This window comes from Rhinatrema bivittatum, chromosome 3, assembly GCF_901001135.1.
Source record: "Rhinatrema bivittatum chromosome 3, aRhiBiv1.1, whole genome shotgun sequence".
In the NCBI taxonomy this organism is placed as follows: Eukaryota; Metazoa; Chordata; class Amphibia; order Gymnophiona; family Rhinatrematidae; genus Rhinatrema; species Rhinatrema bivittatum.
In genome coordinates this window covers 143,370,245-143,391,429 of record NC_042617.1, presented here as the reverse complement: position 1 = coordinate 143,391,429, position 21,185 = coordinate 143,370,245, and the positions used below count along the sequence as shown (strand labels likewise).

The 21,185-nt window shown below is 42.7% G+C and overlaps 1 protein-coding gene across 1 annotated transcript in view; it reads left to right on the top strand.

Annotated features, from left to right (window-relative positions):
* SLC24A3 (solute carrier family 24 member 3) overlaps positions 1-21,185 on the top strand; it is a 936,948-nt gene that overhangs the window by 761,221 nt on the left and 154,542 nt on the right. Inside the window, exon 7 of the mRNA XM_029593773.1 lies at positions 10,464-10,538. Coding sequence (XP_029449633.1) covers positions 10,464-10,538 — 75 coding nt within the window. The remainder of the gene's footprint in view (positions 1-10,463; positions 10,539-21,185) is intronic.

Sequence of the window (21,185 nt, the reverse complement as noted above, 5' to 3'; positions counted from 1 at the left end):
TTGAGATGTCTCTGGGTCATTGGGACATATTCATCTTAGTCCCTGGAATGTTCTAAATAATCCTGAGCAGTATAAGAAATATATGCAGCATGCATGCTATTTGCATGGACTTCCATGGGAGAAATACATGTTGTCCCTCCCCTCTTACCCCCATATTACCATTAACCAGGTTCCCTTTTATATTTTAAGCCAGGTAGCCTCCTTCTCCTTTGTTCTTCCAGTTGACTCGAAACCAACCTCCAATGCCACTCACCAAAATTTCAGATGTGGATTCTAAGCTTCCTGCTTGGCTGTCCAGAGGTTTTTCTGATTTGTTTATACAGCTCTTCCTTCCATTGCCCAGCCATCACAGCAGCAATCCTCTGAATAGGGGCATAGCCAATGGGCCCCCCTCTGAAACCTGATACAAGTGTGCGCCCTTGCGTCAGCTGGCAGGCACTGCTGTTGAGCAATTCCTGGGGCTCCCTTCTAGCAGCCATGAATGAATGGCTCCCTGCCAGCCTGAAGCAGCCGCTGGGCCACTGCCCGCATTTATTTATTGGATTAAGTGATTACCAGAAAACAAGATGGCATCATTTATTTATTTATTTATTTTTAATTTTTGTATACCGAGGTTCTTGTATGAAATACAAATCACTCCGGTTTACATAAGACAGTGAGACGCCCAAAAGCACCTTCCCTCATGCCTGCACCCACTCATATAACATCTGGCAGGGCTGCTGTGGCGCAGGGTGATCTCGAGTCAGCCATTCAATATCAGCTGTCAGCAGCAGAGGAAAAAAGGGACAACGGAACAATAGAAAATGTTCTTTCTGCACCAGCAGGATGGTTGTGCAATATCCTCCACCCCCACTCCCACCTCCTGCCTTATAGCCATCATCAGCAGATGGATAAGCTTACAAGGATCCCCACCTTCTAAGCTTTCACTTTTCTTCTTTTAAGAACCTCTGATTTTTTTATTTCTGTAGTTCACTGCATACTGCCTCCCACTAATAACTCAAAAAAAGACTTTTACCTTGCACTTAGGAGACTGGAGCTGTTTTGCTTCACATGATGTATTCAGCTGTACTCCCCCAAGAAATCAATGGCAGTCTGTTTCACCGCATGCTCATGCCTGGATTTTTTTTTTCCCTGTTCATTTTTATTTAGTATGGAACAAGGTATAGAAACTAGTGTACTATAATTTCTCCTATTTTGACTCTGTGCACTGGGATCCATGCAATGATGCAAACACAACCTAGAGACTAAACAAGCTGCTATTCATTTCTGTATTCCATTTTCCTATGGTAATAAATGGTTGCAGGCCTTGATAAATTTTCTCTGGATCTAGAAGTCAACCCATAAAGTTGCTCTTCCTCGTCAGATGAACTAAACTCTGTATTCTGGTACGCAGGTCATTACAAACCATGATCTCCTACTCCTGGCTTTCCTCCTTTTGTGTTCATGAGTCATTGCACAGTGCCAGACCCATCTGATTGTAACTCTGTATGTGTGAGTCCAAAATGCATGCACCTTTCAGTAGATTCAGAGATTATTTTAGAGGCAAGTTCCCATACCAAGAAAACATGCTAGGACCTGTCAACTACCATCACGGGTTTTGAAAGCTTAACTTTTATTTTAGTGAAGTTTTTATATCGTAGGTGTTGTTCATCCAAATTCTGATATAGTCTCTTTGTCTCTTAGGTTGCATTACAGTGACAACTACCATGCTTTTTTGGTTGCTGTTACAAAAGTTATTGTAAAGCAGCTTACCATAGGAGGCTGTGATTTAGGAATCTACTTTATTTAGATATTTTATCGCAATGCTTGTGATTACTTGGTACAGTACCATGACAGTTGGAACTAAGCTATTGGTGTCACTGCAGGAATGCAGTTCTATATGGAATGGCAGTGATGTCAGTGCACGTATGCAATTCTATATATGGAATGGTAGCGATGTCAATGCAGTCATGCAGTTTTATATATAGAATGGCAGTGATGTCAGTACACATATGCAGTCCTATATATGGAATGGCAGTGATGTCAGTACACATATGTAGTTCTATATATAGAATGGCAGTGATGTCAGTACACATATGCAGTTCTATATATGGAATGGCAGCAATGTCACTGCAGTTATGCAGTTCTATATATAGAATGACAGTGATGTCAGTACACATATGCAGTTCTATATATGGAATGGCAGCGATGTCACTGCAGTTATGCAGTTCTATATATAGAATGGCAGTGATGTCAGTGTATGTATGCAATTCTATTTATGAAATGGTAGCGATGTCACTGCAGGGATTTTGTGACTGTAATAAAATTAAAAGCTAAGAGCCTGATTTTCAAAAGCATTTACATGCTTAAAATTTGGTTTTACAGGTGTAAATGCACTTTACCTGTGTAAGTGGACTTTTGAAAATTGCTACAATATATGTCATTGACTTGTCCATGGAATTTATTCGTGTAAGAGTACTTTACACACATAAATGGCTTTAAAAATACTATAATAGTATGTTACATTTAAACATATAATTCTTTTTAAAATTACCTCCTAAATACCCATTATTAAAGTGCAACATTACAAATTTTAGAAAGGTCGAGATTTCTTTTTAAAGCTGCCATTCGGATATCATAGCCTCCCATGGAAAGTGATTAGTGTTCATTGACAGGAATATTCTTAAATATTCACAGCAGTCCTCTTTTATTACTCATAAATATCGATTTGCCTGGTTCTTTTTTCTGTTGCCTCTTGCTTTGGTGTGATTCCTATTGGTCATGGTTTGGTCTTATTTCTTTCAATCTTAACCTATCACGCTCTCTCTTATACTTTAACTGTGATCACATCTATTTTTAAATCTCTTCTTCCCTGCGCATCCAGTGTTATGCTCGTAAGTGGCTCTTTGAAAGTAGCCCCAGTGGGTATGCAAATAAAAGTACTCGTGGGATATAGTTTCACGGGTGCTTTTACATGCACGCTAAATATGCGTGCAAATCCACACAAGCAAAGTTACCCCTGTTCTTGAACAGGGGTAACTTTGTATGTTTATATCATGTAAATTCCTCACTCATCCACAAATTTTCAATGCAGATTTATGTGCATAAATCTGCTTTGAAAATTCTGGCTGTTTAATAATTATTATCCTCTTTATGTATCTGTTTAGGATCCAGGTAAAGATCAGCAGCATAGCTTCTTCTTTTGAATGCACTAATAATGGTGGAACTGGTTAAATAGGAGGAGCTTTGAAAATCTTTTATGTAGCAAACACTTTCAATATTCAGGAATTAAATATATATTGTAATAAACAAAGGAATCTGTATATACAATATGCTTAGGCAGTTGAGGGGGGGTCTATCTATCGATCACCAGCAAAATGCCTGTTTGCATACCAGCACGCATGGGGCACAAAGTGCAGCTTCAACAGCCACACAGGCAGGAAAAAGGATCCAGCATTGGCTTCCATCCCCAAGGTGTTGCAACCGTCCCTTCCTGACGGCTTCACTTCACCTACCTTTCTTTCTTTGCACCTCCTCTCACTGTGGATGGACGCCTGGCTGCCGCGGCATCTGCCTGCCATCCTCTCCGGCGTCCCCGGACCGGCTTGGGCGCTGCCTCCCGCCATGCTCCACTGGTACCTTAGGGCGTGCGCGCCACGCGGCCCTCACTCTTATTTCCTGCTTGGTGCGAACCTCAGGGGCGTCCCCCTGTGATGACATCACGCTGCCCGGATATGTAAAGCCTACGATGTTTGCTAGCCTTTGAGTTAGCAAGGGGGAATCTTACGGATCGGATTCGCTCTCCGTACCCAGCTACTCTGCCTCTCCAATCTTCCATTGGACTCTTAACAGTAACGGGGTACTCACTCCTCAGGGGCCTCACTTGCTTTTCAGGTCACTATCAGGAAACCGGTACTCGCTCGTCGAGGGCCCATGTTCCCTGACTCGCTGCCTGCTCTTACCTTCTCTTCTGCCTGGAAGGATTCGCTATCTTCAACACCAGTGAGTACTATGAGTACTACCATCTTCACCTCAGAGCTGTTCCCTGGAACCAGGTACTCGCTCCTCGAGGGTCTGCCTCCGTTCCAGCCCTAGTGCCATCTCCTATGTAGAACCGCTGTGTGAGTACGTTACCTTCAAGCCTCTCAGCTCTCAGGGATCAGGTACTCGCTCCTCGAGGGCCTGCTCTCCCTATCCTGGGGTTCTCCATACTGGGGCTTTGTGCATATTCCACTGTACTTATGATTCTCAGTTCTTTCCACTACAGCCCTGCTACCGGAGGAGTCGCTGTTCCAGTGCCTGAGGGATACTAGCCCAGCCGGGCTACTTCTGCTGCTCACTACTGCCACCTCTGGTGGCTTCACCACATTGTCTAATAAAAGATCAATCTCTGTGTTTGTGTGTCCTAAGCTGAGCCTGACCTGTGGCCCCTCACGGAACTTCCCCCCGTGGGCATGGTCAGCTGCCACGGTGTCCAAGGGTCCATCCAAACCTCACTAATTATAACACAAGGCCAGAAGACCTGGACCAATTGACAGCATAGCTAGAGGGCAGTGACCAGGGTGGTCTGAGGCCACCGGCAGGACTAACATCCCAGACAGAAGGGAATGCCTGGCACTTGGATGAAAATGATAGCAGGGGGCGTGTAGTGGATCCATAGCTGCACTCTATGCACTTTGAAAATGCAGGGGAAGGTGGCAAAAACATCCTTTGGTAAATTTGGGCTTCATGATTTTCCTCATACCTAAATGAAAGCTGCATTTTATTTAGCTTTAAATTGGCATGGACTGAAAGGATTTAGACTGGCTGGAGGCAATCCAGAGAAAGGCTTCAAAAATGGTGCAGGGTCTGCACCAAATGACATACAAATGGTACCAGCAGGCAACAGCTCCCTGGAAACTATCAGGGTCATGGCCAGTATATTGCTGGTGGCTGAGTATTGTCCAGTAAGGCCATGGGGAACTAGGAGGATGGATGTTCAGCCAGCCATCTCAGTAGCTTTTGTGGCTGTTTTGAATTGTTACAGGCCAGTGTGGATTTGTTAATAGGCATTTTGGGCCTGTGGCTACAGTGGTCAAGCTGTGCTGAATCTCACTCAGCAGAGGACAGCTCTCTGCTTTGTGATCCACCCTATCCCCTCCCAAGCAGCATGCAATGAACAGGAGGAAAGAGATCGAGTCTGTAGCAGACACTGAAGAGCAGAGAGGAGCTAATCTGCATCTTAATCCAGCACCATCCTTCCTGTCACTTAGGGACAGGAGGGGGAGAGATTAAACCTGAAGCCGACAAAGTAATGCGGGTGACTTTGGGGAGGTTAGGAGGGGATGAGAGGGGGACCACAGTGCGGTGAGAAGAGAGGCTGGGACATGAGATGTGGATTAGTTGGGGGGTATATTACAGGGGAATGAGGGGAGGGACAGTGTTTGTGTGTGAGAGAGAGAAGGCATTGGTGCTGGCCTGGGTGGGTGTGTGGATGCCAGAATGGATCGGAGGTAAGAGAGGAGATGCAAAGAGGAGCAGGACCAAAGCTTCCACTTTCCCCCAAGTCAATTGATCCTCTGACCCTTAATCTTGGATTCTATCACCCAGATCCTGAAACCTTCCCACCTTCCTACTTCTCCCCTCTCTCCAGATCCTGGAATTTACTCCTCCCCCCTCCCCCCCCCCCCCCCCCCCTCCTCCATGCCCTTTCTACTTCTTCCTCCCCTTTCTCAATCCCGGAGGCTCCATCCCTCTTTTTCCTCTTCCCCGTCCCATATTTCTGATCTCTCCTTTCTTCCTCTCCTCTTCTCTCCTCCCCTATCCCTAGTCCTCTTTCTTTCACTAACTCCTTCCCCCATACCCAGTCCTTTCACCTTCTCCTCATCTCATTCCTGGCCCTTTTTCCTTCTTCGCCCCACCCTGGTCCCTTCACCCTCTCCTTCTCCTCCCCCCATCCATGAGATCTCTCCCTGTACTGATATTTAAGATCCTTATTTCCTCACCCAATAAAAAGAAAATAAATGATAAAGACACTAAATAAGTTGTAAAACTGCTTTATTTTTGTAATATAAAATAAAAGATGAAAATATTTGTCAACATGCTTCATAATTTTGACATTTTTGCCAAAGAACCTACCCCCGAGTTGCCACAGGAAACTATGGAGCTGTGCCTTAGACTTCCACTCCTTGTCCAGCCTTACAGAGGAGAGGTGGTTGTGTACGTGATAGCACCAACGGTGCCTAAGAGCCGCAAAATCCTAAATCCCTCACAGTTTACAGGGCTTGGGGGAGGGACACTGCAGGGGCGGAGGGTGCTGGTGCTGGCGTGAGGGTTGGATCTTGATGTTCATCCACCCAGAATGGTGGAGCACCAATGAGAAAGGAAACAAAAACTGACTTGTATAAGGAGTGATCTCCTTCCAGGGGTCAAGCTTTAACAGCTGGCAGCTGGGATGTATCCTTGCAGTGCAGTAGAACTGAGCAAGCTGGATGAGCCAATTGTTGTTTTTCTGCTGTCATCTACTATGCTCCTGTACTGTAAACCCCTTGCTAAGGATACCTGACATAAAAGGGACCAGGTGGCGAGGGGTTCACATCCTTGCACTGGTCTATGGGTTCAAAAACAGTGGTCAAGCAGATGGTATACTGGGCTGGGATCATGGATCCTTGTTACTGGACAGGAAAAACACTTTGCCTTCTGTGGCTTGAACCACCTGTCCCCTTACTGGATGTGGCTGCCTCTTCAGGCCCCCCCACTATTCAAGGCTTCTTCCGCCTCAGGCGAACCCGAACCTTGGGAAAAGGATTTACTCCACACTGTGGATTCATGGTTCCAATAATGCCAGGTTGGGTCAGACCAGGGTCCATCAAGCCCAGCACCCTCTCTCCGAAAATGGCCAGCCTGAATCAAAAGTACAGTATCTGGCAGATCCCAAAAAAACAAATCTATTTCATGTTACTCACTACCTGGGATAACAATGGTTTTCTCTAGTGTACCTGGCTAAAGGGTGAAAACATCAGTGGCATATGGACCAGAACTGGAAGCTGGGCCCAGTTACTGTGTAATTGATCAAAATATTCTAATTCCAGCATCATTCCAGCTCTTGGAAATGACCAGCCTTCGGCATATAACAATATTGTCATGGTAAGACACCGTTTTCATATAATTTGGTGCAAAAACCTTTCCGTAGATACACCGAGGCCAAATTATGAAACTTATTTTGAGAAAAGAGACTTGAAAACAGCAGACGGATGCTGCACGAAGCCTGTTAACAAGGAAATTGAATGCCCTTCCTCACCTCCTTCACTTTCCTGAAACCTCTACCACTGTGACCACAAATTAGTCACAGCTGCTACACTGTCTGCTCAACACTAGGGGGCAATCATTATTGCAAGAATTAAAGCACCAGACCCATTCCCTCACCACTTGTGTTCTTCCTCATACAAATAAGGCACTGATTTACCTGATATTAGGAAAAATATTATGTTCTAAACTGAGGAAATCTTTCTCTATACCATCTCTCAACAGGTACACATGGGCTGCTATTTCTTACATTCAGGGGTTCTTCTATTTAACAAAAAACAGTGCATGTATGACATTTAGTCATTTTCACATTTTAATTTTCAGGGGCGTCCTTTGTTCATTTTTCTCCCACACCCCCCTTCTCCCCATGTATTTATTTCAAACAAGTTTTTAGAAAAGCATGTTTTTATATGATTTTTCTAATGTGTGCATAGGTGTATTTGGGAATGGCAACCTTATAAAAATGGAATGCACACTGGTACAATTGCAGTCCCACAGCAGAATCTGAAACTTTAAGCTGTCGTGTTGAGCAAACTGTAAACTGAAAGTCCTGTCTGGGGTCGGATTTGTTCCATTTTGCCCACTGTCACTCACATCTCGAAAAATTTGTGATGCCGTAACAGCATATCTAGAATTTCCAAGAAATCTATCTGGGAGTTAGCACTGCCATGGTAGTCTGGACACGTCCAATAATACGTAGCAACATGCAAGATTTTATCATAATTTTTTGTTTTTTGGAAACCGAGAAATTCTGGGCTTCTAAATTTCAAAGTGTCATTCCATGCCAAGTTTTCAACAGAGTGGAGCAGTAGCCCAGATTGCATTGATTACATCATCCAGGGTGCTACATTTTTATCAGGTGTCAAATCTAATGGGGGTGGGGAAGCTAACTTCCTGGGCCCCTGGTGTGGTCAGTCTGATGTTCTTCCAATAGTCCACACTCCAGCTGAATCATGCTGACCAGGTGAAGGAGAACCCAGAATAGGATCAGAGAGGAGACAATTAACAAAAATATCCCATAGCAGTCAATCCACTTACCATCCATTCAGCAAGGGAAAGGCAAAAAAAAAAAGTAAATCAAAGTCTCCAATTGGGTGTTCGAAATAAAGAAACAGCAACAGGAACATTTAAGTAAGAAAAATCATGACTTACTTGTCCTTACTGGTCTCCTCCTACCTGCACCACCATCCATGTGAAGGAACCCCTCCCCTTGAAAGGTAGGGTAACTGGAGTATAGTTGTAGCATAAACTGGTCAAAAGAAGGGGGAAAAAATCCCCAAGATGAAAAATCAGCAATATGCATGAGATACATTTGCATAGTATCTCATGCATATTCATTGCGGATATCCTGAAAACCCGACTGGCTGTGGGGTCCCCAGGACAGGTTTGGGAAGCCTTGCCTTAAGGCCTCTTCTCAGGAGTCAACAATGATCTTCACCCTCGCTGTTGCTGGTTGCTTGGGTAAAAAGATCTTTGATACAGTCTTTCAGGATCCCGGGGGGGACGCTCTTTCCGCTAGACTGATCAATCTTCTCAAGAGAAATCTCTTCAAAACCAAATCTCACTCCTTATCTTCCTTCAGGGCTCAAAACCACCCAGGGATGAGGCAAGATCCATCCAGAACTCCTCCTCTACACTCCAGTCGCCTTCCCACTTCTCTCCAACCCACTAAATCACTGAGCATGCTCCAGGGGATTTTATACCCCAAAGGAAACTCCCCCAAAAGGGTGGGATTACAGCCAGGGGAGGATAATCAGAAATCCAAAAGTCCCCCTCCCATTGCCCATGATGGACAACTTGGGGAAAATGTTAGTGGCAGGCAAAGCCGGGTCACAAGAGTGATTGAGGGAATCTTTTTCTCCAAGCCATATTTATGTGGTGGTGACTATTTAGGGATTAAGAGGTAAAACAACCTCCAAGCAGAAGTTATACAAAGTCCTGCATAATGTAACTCGATACAGTATTCCACATGTAGGAGGGGGTGTGGAAACTGCACTTAAATATCAAATCACTGTTTCATTTTCAAAGTGTGATATTCTTTCATCTACAACAAAATCTGCAAATTACAAAGGAACCAGCAATTTAATTCCATCAGTTCCACCTCAAACCAGATCTGGTAATAAATACATTTCCTGGAGGTTCTCCTAGTTCATCTTTTTTAACAAGGCAACTGCTTGATTTAGACTTTGGAAAATATATTTTTTTAATGTGTTGAATGAATTCATGCCCAAACATTACTCAGTATGGAAAACCTAAAAAGAAGACCTCATTTACAAAACTGTATATACTGTCTAGTGGAAATAAAAATTAAATATGCCATTTCACTATGGGAACCTAATTGGGATGTGCAAAAGCAGAATGGGATTTGGGCTGACTGAGAACATTGTGAGGAATGTGATTTATTTTCAGTTTCCAGATTAAGAAAGGACTGGATTATTTTCTGGACTTTGTTCTCTGGGATCATGAGTTTACTGTAATTTGATCCGGCATGAATTTGTTGCCAGAGGATGTGGTGAAAACAGTTATTGTAGCTGGAGTTTTAAAAGGGTCTAGATAAGTTCCTGGAGGAAAAGTCCATAAACTGTTATTAGACTTGGGAAAGCCACCGCTTATCTTGGTTATGAGAAAGAAAGAGTGGGAGCTATTCTTTGGCATCCTTCTGAGTACTTGCAAACTGGATTGGCTACTTCCAGAGACAGGATGCTGGGCTTGATAGACCTTTGGCCTGTCCTATCATGGGGCAGCCTCTCAGCATGCAAAGCCTCTTGGAGGTAGAAAAATGGCTGAAATGAAAGCATGGGCTACCAGCAAATAAAGAGCCTGGAAGGGAAGTTGGGCGAGAGGGGAAGAGGATTAGAGATCAAGGTGGGGGATAGAAAGAGAGAAGCAAGGAAGAGAGTCAGTGGGCACATATGCTTGCCTGCCTCAGGCTCTACAATGTCTAGTTGAAGCTCTGCAAAGATCCATCTGATTAGGTAGTGCTGAAAGATGGAAAGTAAAATGAACCAGGAGCAATCTGCTTCATCCAGCATTTTCACATGTACATTGCTTCTCCATTTATCCTTTAATCCTGCATTGAATGAAGACTGGAGACAGATATTGTCTAAATTTATATCATGATTGGCAGTCTGTTCACTGGTAGCTTGGCACAGTGTGTAGACTTTAGCTGATATCTTCTTTCATTTTGCTTTTTTTGCCAGGTCGTTGCTCTGTCATCATGGTGTCTACTGAGGGATTCAATATACTACACACTATCAGTTGTAGCACTCATTGTGGTAAGTTATTGAAAGTGTTCTCAACAAGAAGGGTCTTCTGCACAGATTTTACTTCTACCTGGTATGGCAAGATTTCTGTTCCTTCTCAGTCCACATAAGCTGCAGCTCCACAGGAAGATCATTTGGAGCCAACATAAAATCCATTAATAAGTGGTGTCAGGACAGTATGGAAAGGTTGTGTCATTAGTACTGTAATACAGGGTTTCCCAAACCTGTCCTGGGTCCCCACAGTCAGTCAGATTTTCAGGATATCCACAATGGATATACATGAGATAAATCTACATATACTGGATCTGCAATGCATGCATATTTATCTTATGCATCTTCATTGCAGATATCCTAAAAACTGAACTGGCTGTGGAATTCCCAGAACAGGTTTCAGAAGCCCTGCTGTAATATATCCATTATCCAAATAATTTTCAAAACTGTTGATTCGGGACCAAGATTTAAGATATCAAAAGATCACAGGCCCCACCATGAAATGTGATGATATGCACTTAATTTACATATTGTTTACATGCTTTTATGCTTTATATGAGGGAGAGTCAATAAATAAGGTGAAATTAAGTATTTCATCAAAACAATCTAAATTCACCTTATTTATTGGTTTCTCCTCACTTTTGATATTCTTGTCTGGGTAATTACAAATGAGATTTTATGTTGCCATCCACCTACAGTCTTTTAAGGACCCATTTAAATCCTTATTCTGAGAAAGGGTATAATTTGCTCAACTATTTTGGATAGCCATAATGAATATGTACATGATAGATATGCATACAGTTGAAGCACTATTCATGCAAATCTATCTCATGCAAGTTCATTAGAGCTATTCTGAAAACTTGAAAAGATTGATGTCCACAGGGATTTGGGGTTGCCTACTCCTGATTTGGGGAAGGGAAAGCCCTGGTTTTTACAGATGAAAATCAGGTTCATCTAACACATAGCACACTACTGAAAGCTCATATGGTGAAATTGTAACATCACTTGTTCATGTATGTGCCCTGTGTAAGTAGATTGCATGCACTCGAATTATGATTAATGCAGTTATACCATAAGTATGGTAAATAGCTTTTGAAATGGCAAATAAATTGCAGGATCACATGTAGTCAGCAGCAGAAAAAATACTCATACGTATTTAGATTCTAGAATTTCTCCTAACTCCTAATTCAGTTTTTTGAATTCCACATCACATTCCCCCACAAAAATATATCTTTTCTATCAGCAAGAATAAAATACTGAAATATTAATGTAAATCATCAGAAACAATAGTAACATTAGCCTCTTGCAAAAAGAATGTGAAGTAGGTACCCTAAAACTATTTTATATCATCTTAATGACAATGGGACATTAACATATATATTCTTATAGACAATATTTCTCATCATTTTTAAATAAAACTACTGTGCTGTACATAAGAGCAGTCCTAGAGTCAATTCAGGTGGCAGTGCTTTCCTAGTTGAACACTAGTCTAAAATAAAGTGGTCTGATAATAAATCCACTCAAAAGTCCCTCTCCGTGACTGATGAGCAGAATGACTGTGTAGCCAGCAATGGGACTGGTGACATCCACCATTCCCATCTGTAGAATAGAATATGGAGCACAAGCTGATAGCACAGCTCCTGGTGCTGGTCACAGGATGGGATTTTCAAGCCAGTTTATGAACAAACTTTTCACATAAAACTTGAAAGTTTTCCTCCAAGTAGAAAAATTGCTGTGTAAAAATGAGACTTTGAGTGGCCCATGTGTAACTTTTCTGTGACTTTCAGCTCCTATCTGTTCAATGAATTTGTTAAAATCACTGTCTTGGTTATGGTGAGAAAGGAATCTTTGGCTCAGAATGGGTTCTTCTGGAGCTGATGGTATTCAAAAACCACAGAGAATTTGTCTAATGCCATCTTGTGGTGGACCATGGAACTGCTTCACAACTTAGGTGATGACTAAAGATGTGTGAACCTGGGAAAATTCTGAAGCCTCATCAGATTGGTTCAATGAACCATTTTAAAGAAATTTGAAGCAATTTTTAAAAATTCTCTTCAAATTTTTCAAGAATTCATTTTGGATTGTATAGAATTGGCATAGGCACTTTGGGTTTGGGGTTGTTTTTTTTTTTTTTTAGAAATCTAAATCGAATTTTGTGAATCTCCTTCAAATTTTTCTCAGGACAATGACTGCACAGCCAGTGGACACTTCTTTCAACCATCTCGGGAAAACTTTCCATGGGGTTGTCCATGATGTAAAAAATGTTTTTTGTAAGTCATTCCTGGATTGGTAACTTGCTAGACTGTATACCTGGGACTAAAAACAGCTGGGCTTTGACTTCTATATATTAGGATGATGACATCAAGCAGTTCAGCAACAGAGAAACATAGAAATGATGGCAGAAAAGAACCAATAGTCCATTCAGTCTGCCTAGCAAGCTTCCCATGATAGTATCTGCCGCCCCGTGAAGGTTACCCTCATGTATCAGTCAGTTTTGCTTGACGTGCTTTGCTTATGAACTTGGATGTAGAAGCAGTCCTGTGTTTTTTCCTTAATGTCTGCTTATCAGTATCCTGGACTGTAAAAAAGTCATGGCTCATGTTGGTTGTCTCTGAATCCAAATTTCTCTTTCCTTTCACACCCAACCCACTCTTTCGAAGCAGAGAGCGATGTTGCAGTTGCATGAAAAGCTTCCAGCTGTATTGGTTAAGGGTAGTAATACCATGCCTTCTATTAAAGGTAGTAACTGCTTCGCTATGCTGGTTATCCCCCATGCTAATCAGTTCTGCAGACCGTAAAAGTCATGGCCCTCATTGGTTGCTGTCTAAATCCAATTCCCCTTTTCCCCTGCCGTTGAAGCAGAGAGCAATGTTGGAGTTACATCAAAAGTATCAAGGCTTATTGTTAAGGCTAGTAACTGCCGCACCAGCAAGTTACCACCATGAATGCTTTCATATTTTCCTTTACGACTTGGCCGTAGAAGCAATCTTGTGCTTTTTCCCCTATTGTCCATGTAACAGTATCCCAGTCCATGGAAGTCGGGACCCTCTTATCCCCTGCCATCTAAGCAAGGAGCAATGTTGCAGTTGCATTAAATGCTTCAAAGCATATTGGTTAAAAATAGCAATCTCCATGCTTTCTACTAATGGTAGTAACCGCCTTACCAGCAAGTTACCCCCTGCACACTTATCTCATTTCCATCTTCTAGCCTGTAGGTATCCACAGTGTTTATCCCATGCTCCTTTGAATTCTTTGATTGTTTTCTTCTTCACCACCTCCTCCAGAAAGGCATTCCGGCCTCCACCACCCTCTCCATGAAGAAATATTTCCTGACGTTGGTTTTGAGTCATCCTCCCTGGAGTTTCAGTTTGTGACCCCTAGTTCTGTTGTTTTCTTTCCAATGGAAAAGGTTCAAAGTCTGTATCATCTGCAAATAAACATACTTTACCTTCTATTCCTTCCGCAATGTCTCTCACAAAGATATTGAACAGAAGTGGTCCCAACACTGATCCCTGTAGCACTCCGCTTAACTCGGCTCTCTGTTCAGAGTAGGTTCCATTTACCATTATATGCTATCTTCTATCAGTCAACCATTTGTGATCCTTGCCACCATCTGGTTGCTCATTCCCAAGCTTCCCATTTTCTTCACAAACCTCCTATGCGGAACTGTATCAAAAGCTTTGCTGAAATCCAAGTAGGTCACATCAACTGCTCTTCCTCGATCCAATTCTCTAGTTACCCAATCAAAAAAAATCAATCAGATTTGTCTGTCAGGACCTTCACCTGGTGAATCCATGCTGCCTCGGGTCCAGCTACCCACCAGATTGTAGCTAGTTCATTATACTTTCCTTCAGCAGCACCTCCATTAACTTTCTCATCACCAGCCTGTAGTTTCCAGCCTCCTCTCTGTTACCACTCTTGTGAAGCAGGACCACCACTGCTCTTCTCCAATCCCACCACTCCCATTTCCAGGGATCTATTGAAAAGTTCCTTCAGCAGACCCACCAGCATATCTCTGAACTCCCTCAATATACTGGAATGTACCTCATCCAGCCCCATTGTCTTGTCCACTTTCAGTTTGCCTAGCTCTTCCCATGCCTTCTGTTCTGTAAACAGAGTTTCATCTACCCCCATCCCCATCTGCAGTCTTGTCTACCAGCAATGGTCCTTCTCCAAGGTCTTCATTAGTGAATACTGAACTGAGGTATTTGTTTAATACTTCTGCCATTTCTTTGCCTCTCTCCACACATTGTTCCTTGTCACCTTTCAATTTCACTATACCACTATGGACCTTCTTTCTTTCTCTGTTATATCTGAAAAACAAGGAAGAGAGTCAGTGGGCACATATGCCTGCCTCAGGCTCTTTGGCAATCCTTTTTTCTGCTTGACCTTTTGCTTTCATGATTTCTTTTCTTGTATCCCTCAGTTTCACCAGGTATTCTTTCCTGTGTTCCTCTTTTTTGGGATCTTTTATACTTTTATTTATTTATTTATTTCGAGGTTTTTCTATACTGAGGTTTAGCAGTTAGCCTTCACCCCGGTTTACAATCGAACAAATTGTTAGATATAACGGTATAGTATACATCAAACTGAACGGGTAAACAATCTATAACTGGAATTAACTGAATGAACAAGGTCAGGTCATAAAAACATTAGCGCATTACTTCTTGAATACTGTTCTTTTTGCCTTTATTTTTTCAGCCACGTCCTTTGAAAACCAGATTGGTTTCTTTTTCCTCTTACTTTTGTTTACTTTGTAATAGCTCCTTTCAGTTTGGCCCACTGTTGTTCCATTTTCTCCCAGTCTACCAGGAACATTCCCATTTTGACAAAGTCTGTTTTTGTGAAATTCAAAACTTGGAACTTTGAGTATCTTCTCTGTATCCTGTTTGCGATATCAAACCATACCATCTGATGGCCACTGGTGCTCAAGTGGGTGCCTACTCGGACATTTGAGACATTATCCTCATTTGTGAGCACCAGGTCAAGTATCACACCATTCTTCATGTTTTCACTTACCATTTGTTTGAACAGAGCCCCTTGAAAAGCATCCACTATCTCTTTACTTCTTGTAGATTCCACAGATGTGATACTCCAATCCACATCCAGCAGATTAAAATCTCCAATTATCAACACTTCTCCCTTCTTTCCCACCTTTTGGATGCCTTTGACCAGATCTCTGTCTAGTTCTGTTTGAGTCAGAGGCCTGTATACCACACCAAAGCCCATAATGCTTCTTTCCTACCCCACGTCCCTTGCATTTCAGTTGCTTGGGTATTTTTTCTGGCATAAAGAGCTGCTCCGCCTTTTCTGTATTCTTCCTAAACAAGTTATAGCCAGGGATGGCTGTATCCCAATCATGAGACACAGTGAATTTTGAAACAGTAATAATATCCAAATCCACTTCCACCATTAGAGCCTGCAGGTCTGGGATTTTACTACCCAGACTACGGGCATTTGTGCTCATAGCTTTCCAGCTTCTCTTCTTGGACATCTTTTCTGCCCTGTTCAGCTGATTTTTGTTAATTTCTTCACCCACTTCTTGGAGATGTTGGGGGTGACATTTCAATTTCCTTTTGCCACCCCCATCCTCTAGTTTAAATGCCTTATGGTATATGATTTGCATTTTTCACTTAGGATTCTTTTTCCTGCCACAGACAAATGTAAGCTATCTCTGATTTAGAGCCTATTACTGTTCCATACAAGGCCCCAGTCCCCAATATATCCAAAGCTTTCTTCCATACACCAGGTATTGAGCCATGCATTGAAATTATTTATATGGCTTAGCCTATCCTTCCCCTTTCTGTGAACAGGTAACACTTCTGGAAAGGCAATAGTCTTCACCATGTGCCTGATCTGCTTACCCAGAGTCTGGAAATCTCTCTGTACATCTTGGATGTTGTTTCTAGCAAAGTCATTGGTTCCAAGATGGATGATAAGATCAACTTCAGCGTCCTTACTTTATTCATTGTGATTGCATTGAGAATCTGATTAGCATTTCTACCAGCTGAGGATCCTGGAAGGCATTTAACTATAGTGTTCCCCATGAGAAGAGTTCCCAAATTAGTGCTTCTTCTGATGACTGAGTCTCCCAGCACAATGAGCATCTTCTTATTGTTTTTGGTTGTGATATGGAATTTCTGTGTCCATTGGGTTTCTTCTTTCCTTTCTGATCCCACATCAGTCTCCATTACTAGAGCTTCATCATTTTCCAATACAGAGAAGGAATTTTGTACTTGTGTCACTTGAGAGACATAAAAATACATTCACAACTTGCTGCAGTCTCTCCCAGGCACTGGCTTGTGTATGAAGTCTGTATCTATCAGACAGTTTATCCCAACAAATATATGATCAGCCTTGGTAGTTATTTTGAGTACAAAGAGATCAAGATAGACATAGCCTCATCCCCAACTTTTATCCTTTGTAACCACAAGTGAGATTATTAGTATTATGTATATCTCTCACTGTGTGTGCACTAGGACTCTGAGCTTTTTTTGACTAGCAGCCTCAGAAAGGGTAATTTTTAACGATAGAAAAGTCTACCAATACATTTTACCCACAGATTTTCCACAAATTGTCAAAGTTAAAGTACATGCATTTTTTCACTTTGAAACTTCACAGAAAGTATGCACAATTGCACAAAAACTCAATTACAACTACTCCTGGCATGCACTAACTAGTGCGCATGAATTTACAAGTATATATACACTTTTTAAAAATCAACGGTAGGTGCGTAAAGACTTTGCCCTCCCCCTCCAGAATGCCTCATTTTTGTGTGCAGAAAAGTATGCAAGTTACATTCATACTTTTTATACTTAAAGACTGGGAAATTTTCTAATGAGCCATTTGGGTGTGTTTAATGAACATGTGCTTCCTTGCTTCCCTGAGCTTATGCTATACTCGGACTATAAACTGGACAGGCAGCCCACCTGGGCTCTTCAACTGGAATTTCAGACTTCTTTTACTAAGCTTGGGCTGCTGAATCTCTTACTGCTCCTGGCAATAAGGAGACGAGGATTCCAGGAATTGCTGCGGATTAAAACATCTGTTTTGCAGTTCTGGAGGCTGCTCTACTGAACTTACCACAGAAGGGTTAACAAGCAGTGAGACTGAGCTGTGACATCAGCTTGAAGAAAAAAAGAAAATGGGGGGAAGGCTGATCACTCACTGGAGAGCAGTGAGTCAGCTGACCCTCAAAACAATAGGACCTGGAGAATCTCTGAGCCAACCATGAACTAAGACAGGGATGGCCAACTTAAGAACATAAGAACATAAGAAATTGCCATCAGGGGCAGATTGGCCTATTGGGGGATCGGGCATCCCCCGGTGGGCCGGTCGCGCTAGTCACGTGGTCTGCCGAGCGCTGCCGTGACAGAGCCACGCTCGGCAGACCATGTGATATCTCCTGGGCTGACCTGGGCGGCGAATCCCCAGACCGGTCTTCATCGGGAATCCGCCGCTGATTGCCATGCTGGGTCAGACCAAGGGTTCTTCAAGCCCAGCATCCTGTTTCCAACAGAGGCCAAACCAGGCCACAAGAACCTGGAAATTACCCAAACACTAAGAAGATCCCATGCTACTGATGCAATTAATAGCAGTGGCTATTCCCTAAGTAAAAGCCACAAACAGGCCACGGTTTCAGGATATCCACAATGAATATGCATGAGATAGATTTACATACAGTGGAGGCAGTGCCTGCAAATCTATCTCATGCATATTCGTTATGGTTACCCGGAAAACCTGGCCTGTTTGTGGCTCTCGAGGACCGGAGCTGGCCACTCCTGTTCTAAGAGGAAAGCAGTGTGGGCTTTTTGTTTTTGAATCTTCCTTGGGACGAGAGAGGAGGAGACAGAATTGTCCTTGCTTCTGTATCACCTGTGGGGGGGGAAAAAAAACCAGGAGCTGTTCATCTGTGTTTCTGAAGATCTAGAGAAAAGTAGTGTTGGAGTCTCGAAGCTGCAGCAGCACAGACTGGATGTGTGTGCTGAAACCAGGCAGCTTACCACCGTGGGATATTGAGATAAGTGAATATACAATCAGAAGGGAGTCTGGAAATAGAGCTGGAAGCAAACTCGGAAAAATACCTCCTTAGATTCCTACTGCCATTGGCACAGGGACTGTCTGACAACTCAGTGGCAGTTTTGTTTGATTAGGAAAACCTAGCAAGCCAGAGATAGAGGGACAAAGCTGTGAACACACCACAGGAGAAAGGCAGCCCCTGCATGCTCCATCATGTGGTAGCTTGGCCAGCCTAAAGATAAACCAGCAAGAGCCCCATCGGCGTTGGTATTTTTTTGTGCACACAGAGATCACAGCTTAGATTTTGGGGTGCCCCAGACTGAAATGCTCAACGTGACTAACAATGCTAACTGATGTATTTTTCACATTAACCAATTAAATGTTGTCGAGGTTAAGCAACGTGACATCACTTGAATCTTGTGACACTAATCACTAATCAATACTCATTTCATGTTGATCATTGTTTTGGTTTTTTTTCTCACCAACAAACTTCCATTTCAGAATCCTTTGGTAGTAAACCTCTGAACTGTTACTTGGTGTGGGTTTTGTGTTGGGTCCTTGGGGAAGGAAGGAAGGATTTCCTCTAAGGCTGTAAGAGGAATTGCATTGGCACTAATTGCTCACCTGCTTGTTACAGTCTGGCGACAGGAGGCCATCTTGCTTCCCCAAAATAAATCTCTAGCAGACTTCCTCCTCTCTGTCACAATTCCTACCCAGCTACAGTGGTGTACTGCACATTTCATTTCTTTCCATGTCTTGTTCTTGCTGCTTTGATCTTGGCAGCAGTTAGCATTGCCACTTTTCTCCCCCATCTGAAGAAGTGATGTAGGAAGTAGGTCTTTCTCGGCCTCCTTTCAGCGCAAAGTGGCCAGAAGCAGACTGTGTGAAAGTTACGACTGACACCTTTCCTCTCCCCAGCCAAAGAGAACAGGGCTCCTGAGCCCGTCTCCCCCCCATGACAGCACATTACGCTGTCACCGTGCCACCTTAACCCCGTTCAGTTGATTGAAATTTAGTGTAATTTACATAATCACAGTTTATATTAGCTCAGACTCATTATGCAGTCAGTCTAACAGCTGCATGAAAATATAAGAAAAAAAAAAACTGTCTTCTCTTTTTTTTAATCTGTCTGTTAGATAAAGGAAATGGTGCCTGGTAAATGCTCTTATCATGCAGTCACAGCTGAAATCATTTGGCAAATGTCGGTTACCCTTGTCTGAATGGTGGCTTAGGTTGAAAATCTGCATGGGTTTGTATAAGACATGGGATTTAATTTGTGAGAACATTGATTATATGGGTATTTTTTTGGGGGGGGTTAGCAGAAGTATTAATCCTTGTGCTTTTGCACTGGTTATTAAACGTTTGTGTCCCCAGTGGGGTTGGATGGCAAGCATTATCCCCTCCAAACCCCCCCCCCCCAATATTGAATAATTTCTCAGTCTGCAATCTGTTATTTCATCACTGATCTGATGAGCAGAGCAGAGCTCTTGAAAGCTAGCCCCCGACGTATCGCGTTAGTACAATATAAAAGGTATCACTGCAACTTGTTTGACTCTTATTTCTACAGGTCCTAGTGGACTAACAGGGCAACCACAATATTTTGCAAAGGCCAGGATGGGACTATTCTCAGCTCGTAGCTCAGATCCCACACTAAGCCAAAAATAATTAAAATATGTGATTATGTCATTTATCCTCCTCTTGTTGGGGGAGGGGGGGAGTCGGCCAGTCAGTAATATCTAGCCTTTGTTGCCTCTCCTTCCCACTTGGTGCTGGGAAAACATTTCCAGTTATTTCTGCTGAGCTTTGGTCCTTTCCTAATTCTCCATTTTATTTTTCTTTATCTTTCTCCCTCCATCAGCTCACCCCATCTAACACATTTTGTTTAAACCCTTATTAGGTAGGTGGGTTCTAATCTCTGCCTGGGTTACAGGGTTCTGCTGTAGTCATGGTCAAACAGTTCGTGAGGTGGACCAGCCCGAGGTGAATCCCTCACAGGATAGCATTGATTAGACCTCTCTGGGCAGAACTCCACTGTAAGGCTCAGACTCAGGGCTTTACCTAGCAGATGGCTATTAGTCTTTTATCTTTTCAGTAGAAATGTCTCGTAACCAAAAAGGTCAGATCACAATTTCAATGGTGGTTCAACACGGTCTGGTTATTTACAGGAACAAAGATAGCAACAGAGTCCAATCCAGTTCACAATGAATGAAAATTACATCTTCTCAGATTGTAAGACTAGTGGACTCTTGTGCTGTTGTGTGGTTGACACAGCCTTGTAGGTGAACCCACTAGAAAATGCCCACTAGACTGGGACTAGACTGGAGCTTCACCTATACCAGCCCAGGGTATAAATCCCACTGCTGCTTCCTGTGACTTTGGGCAAGTCATTTTACCCACCATTACCTCACATACAAACTTATAGGGTCACTTTCCAACTTGTGTTATGGCGATTTCGCATGCGAAAAGCACCATAGTGCAATGCTAATTTTTAAAAACAGAGAAATTGGGGTGGGAATTTTGTAAAAGTGGGCTGGCTTCATAAAGCCATAACACTTATCACACAGTTTTAACTACCGAAAATAGCTGTGCAATATGCCCATAACACAATTGGCAATTTTTCACAAATTCCATTTATATATATTGCCTAGG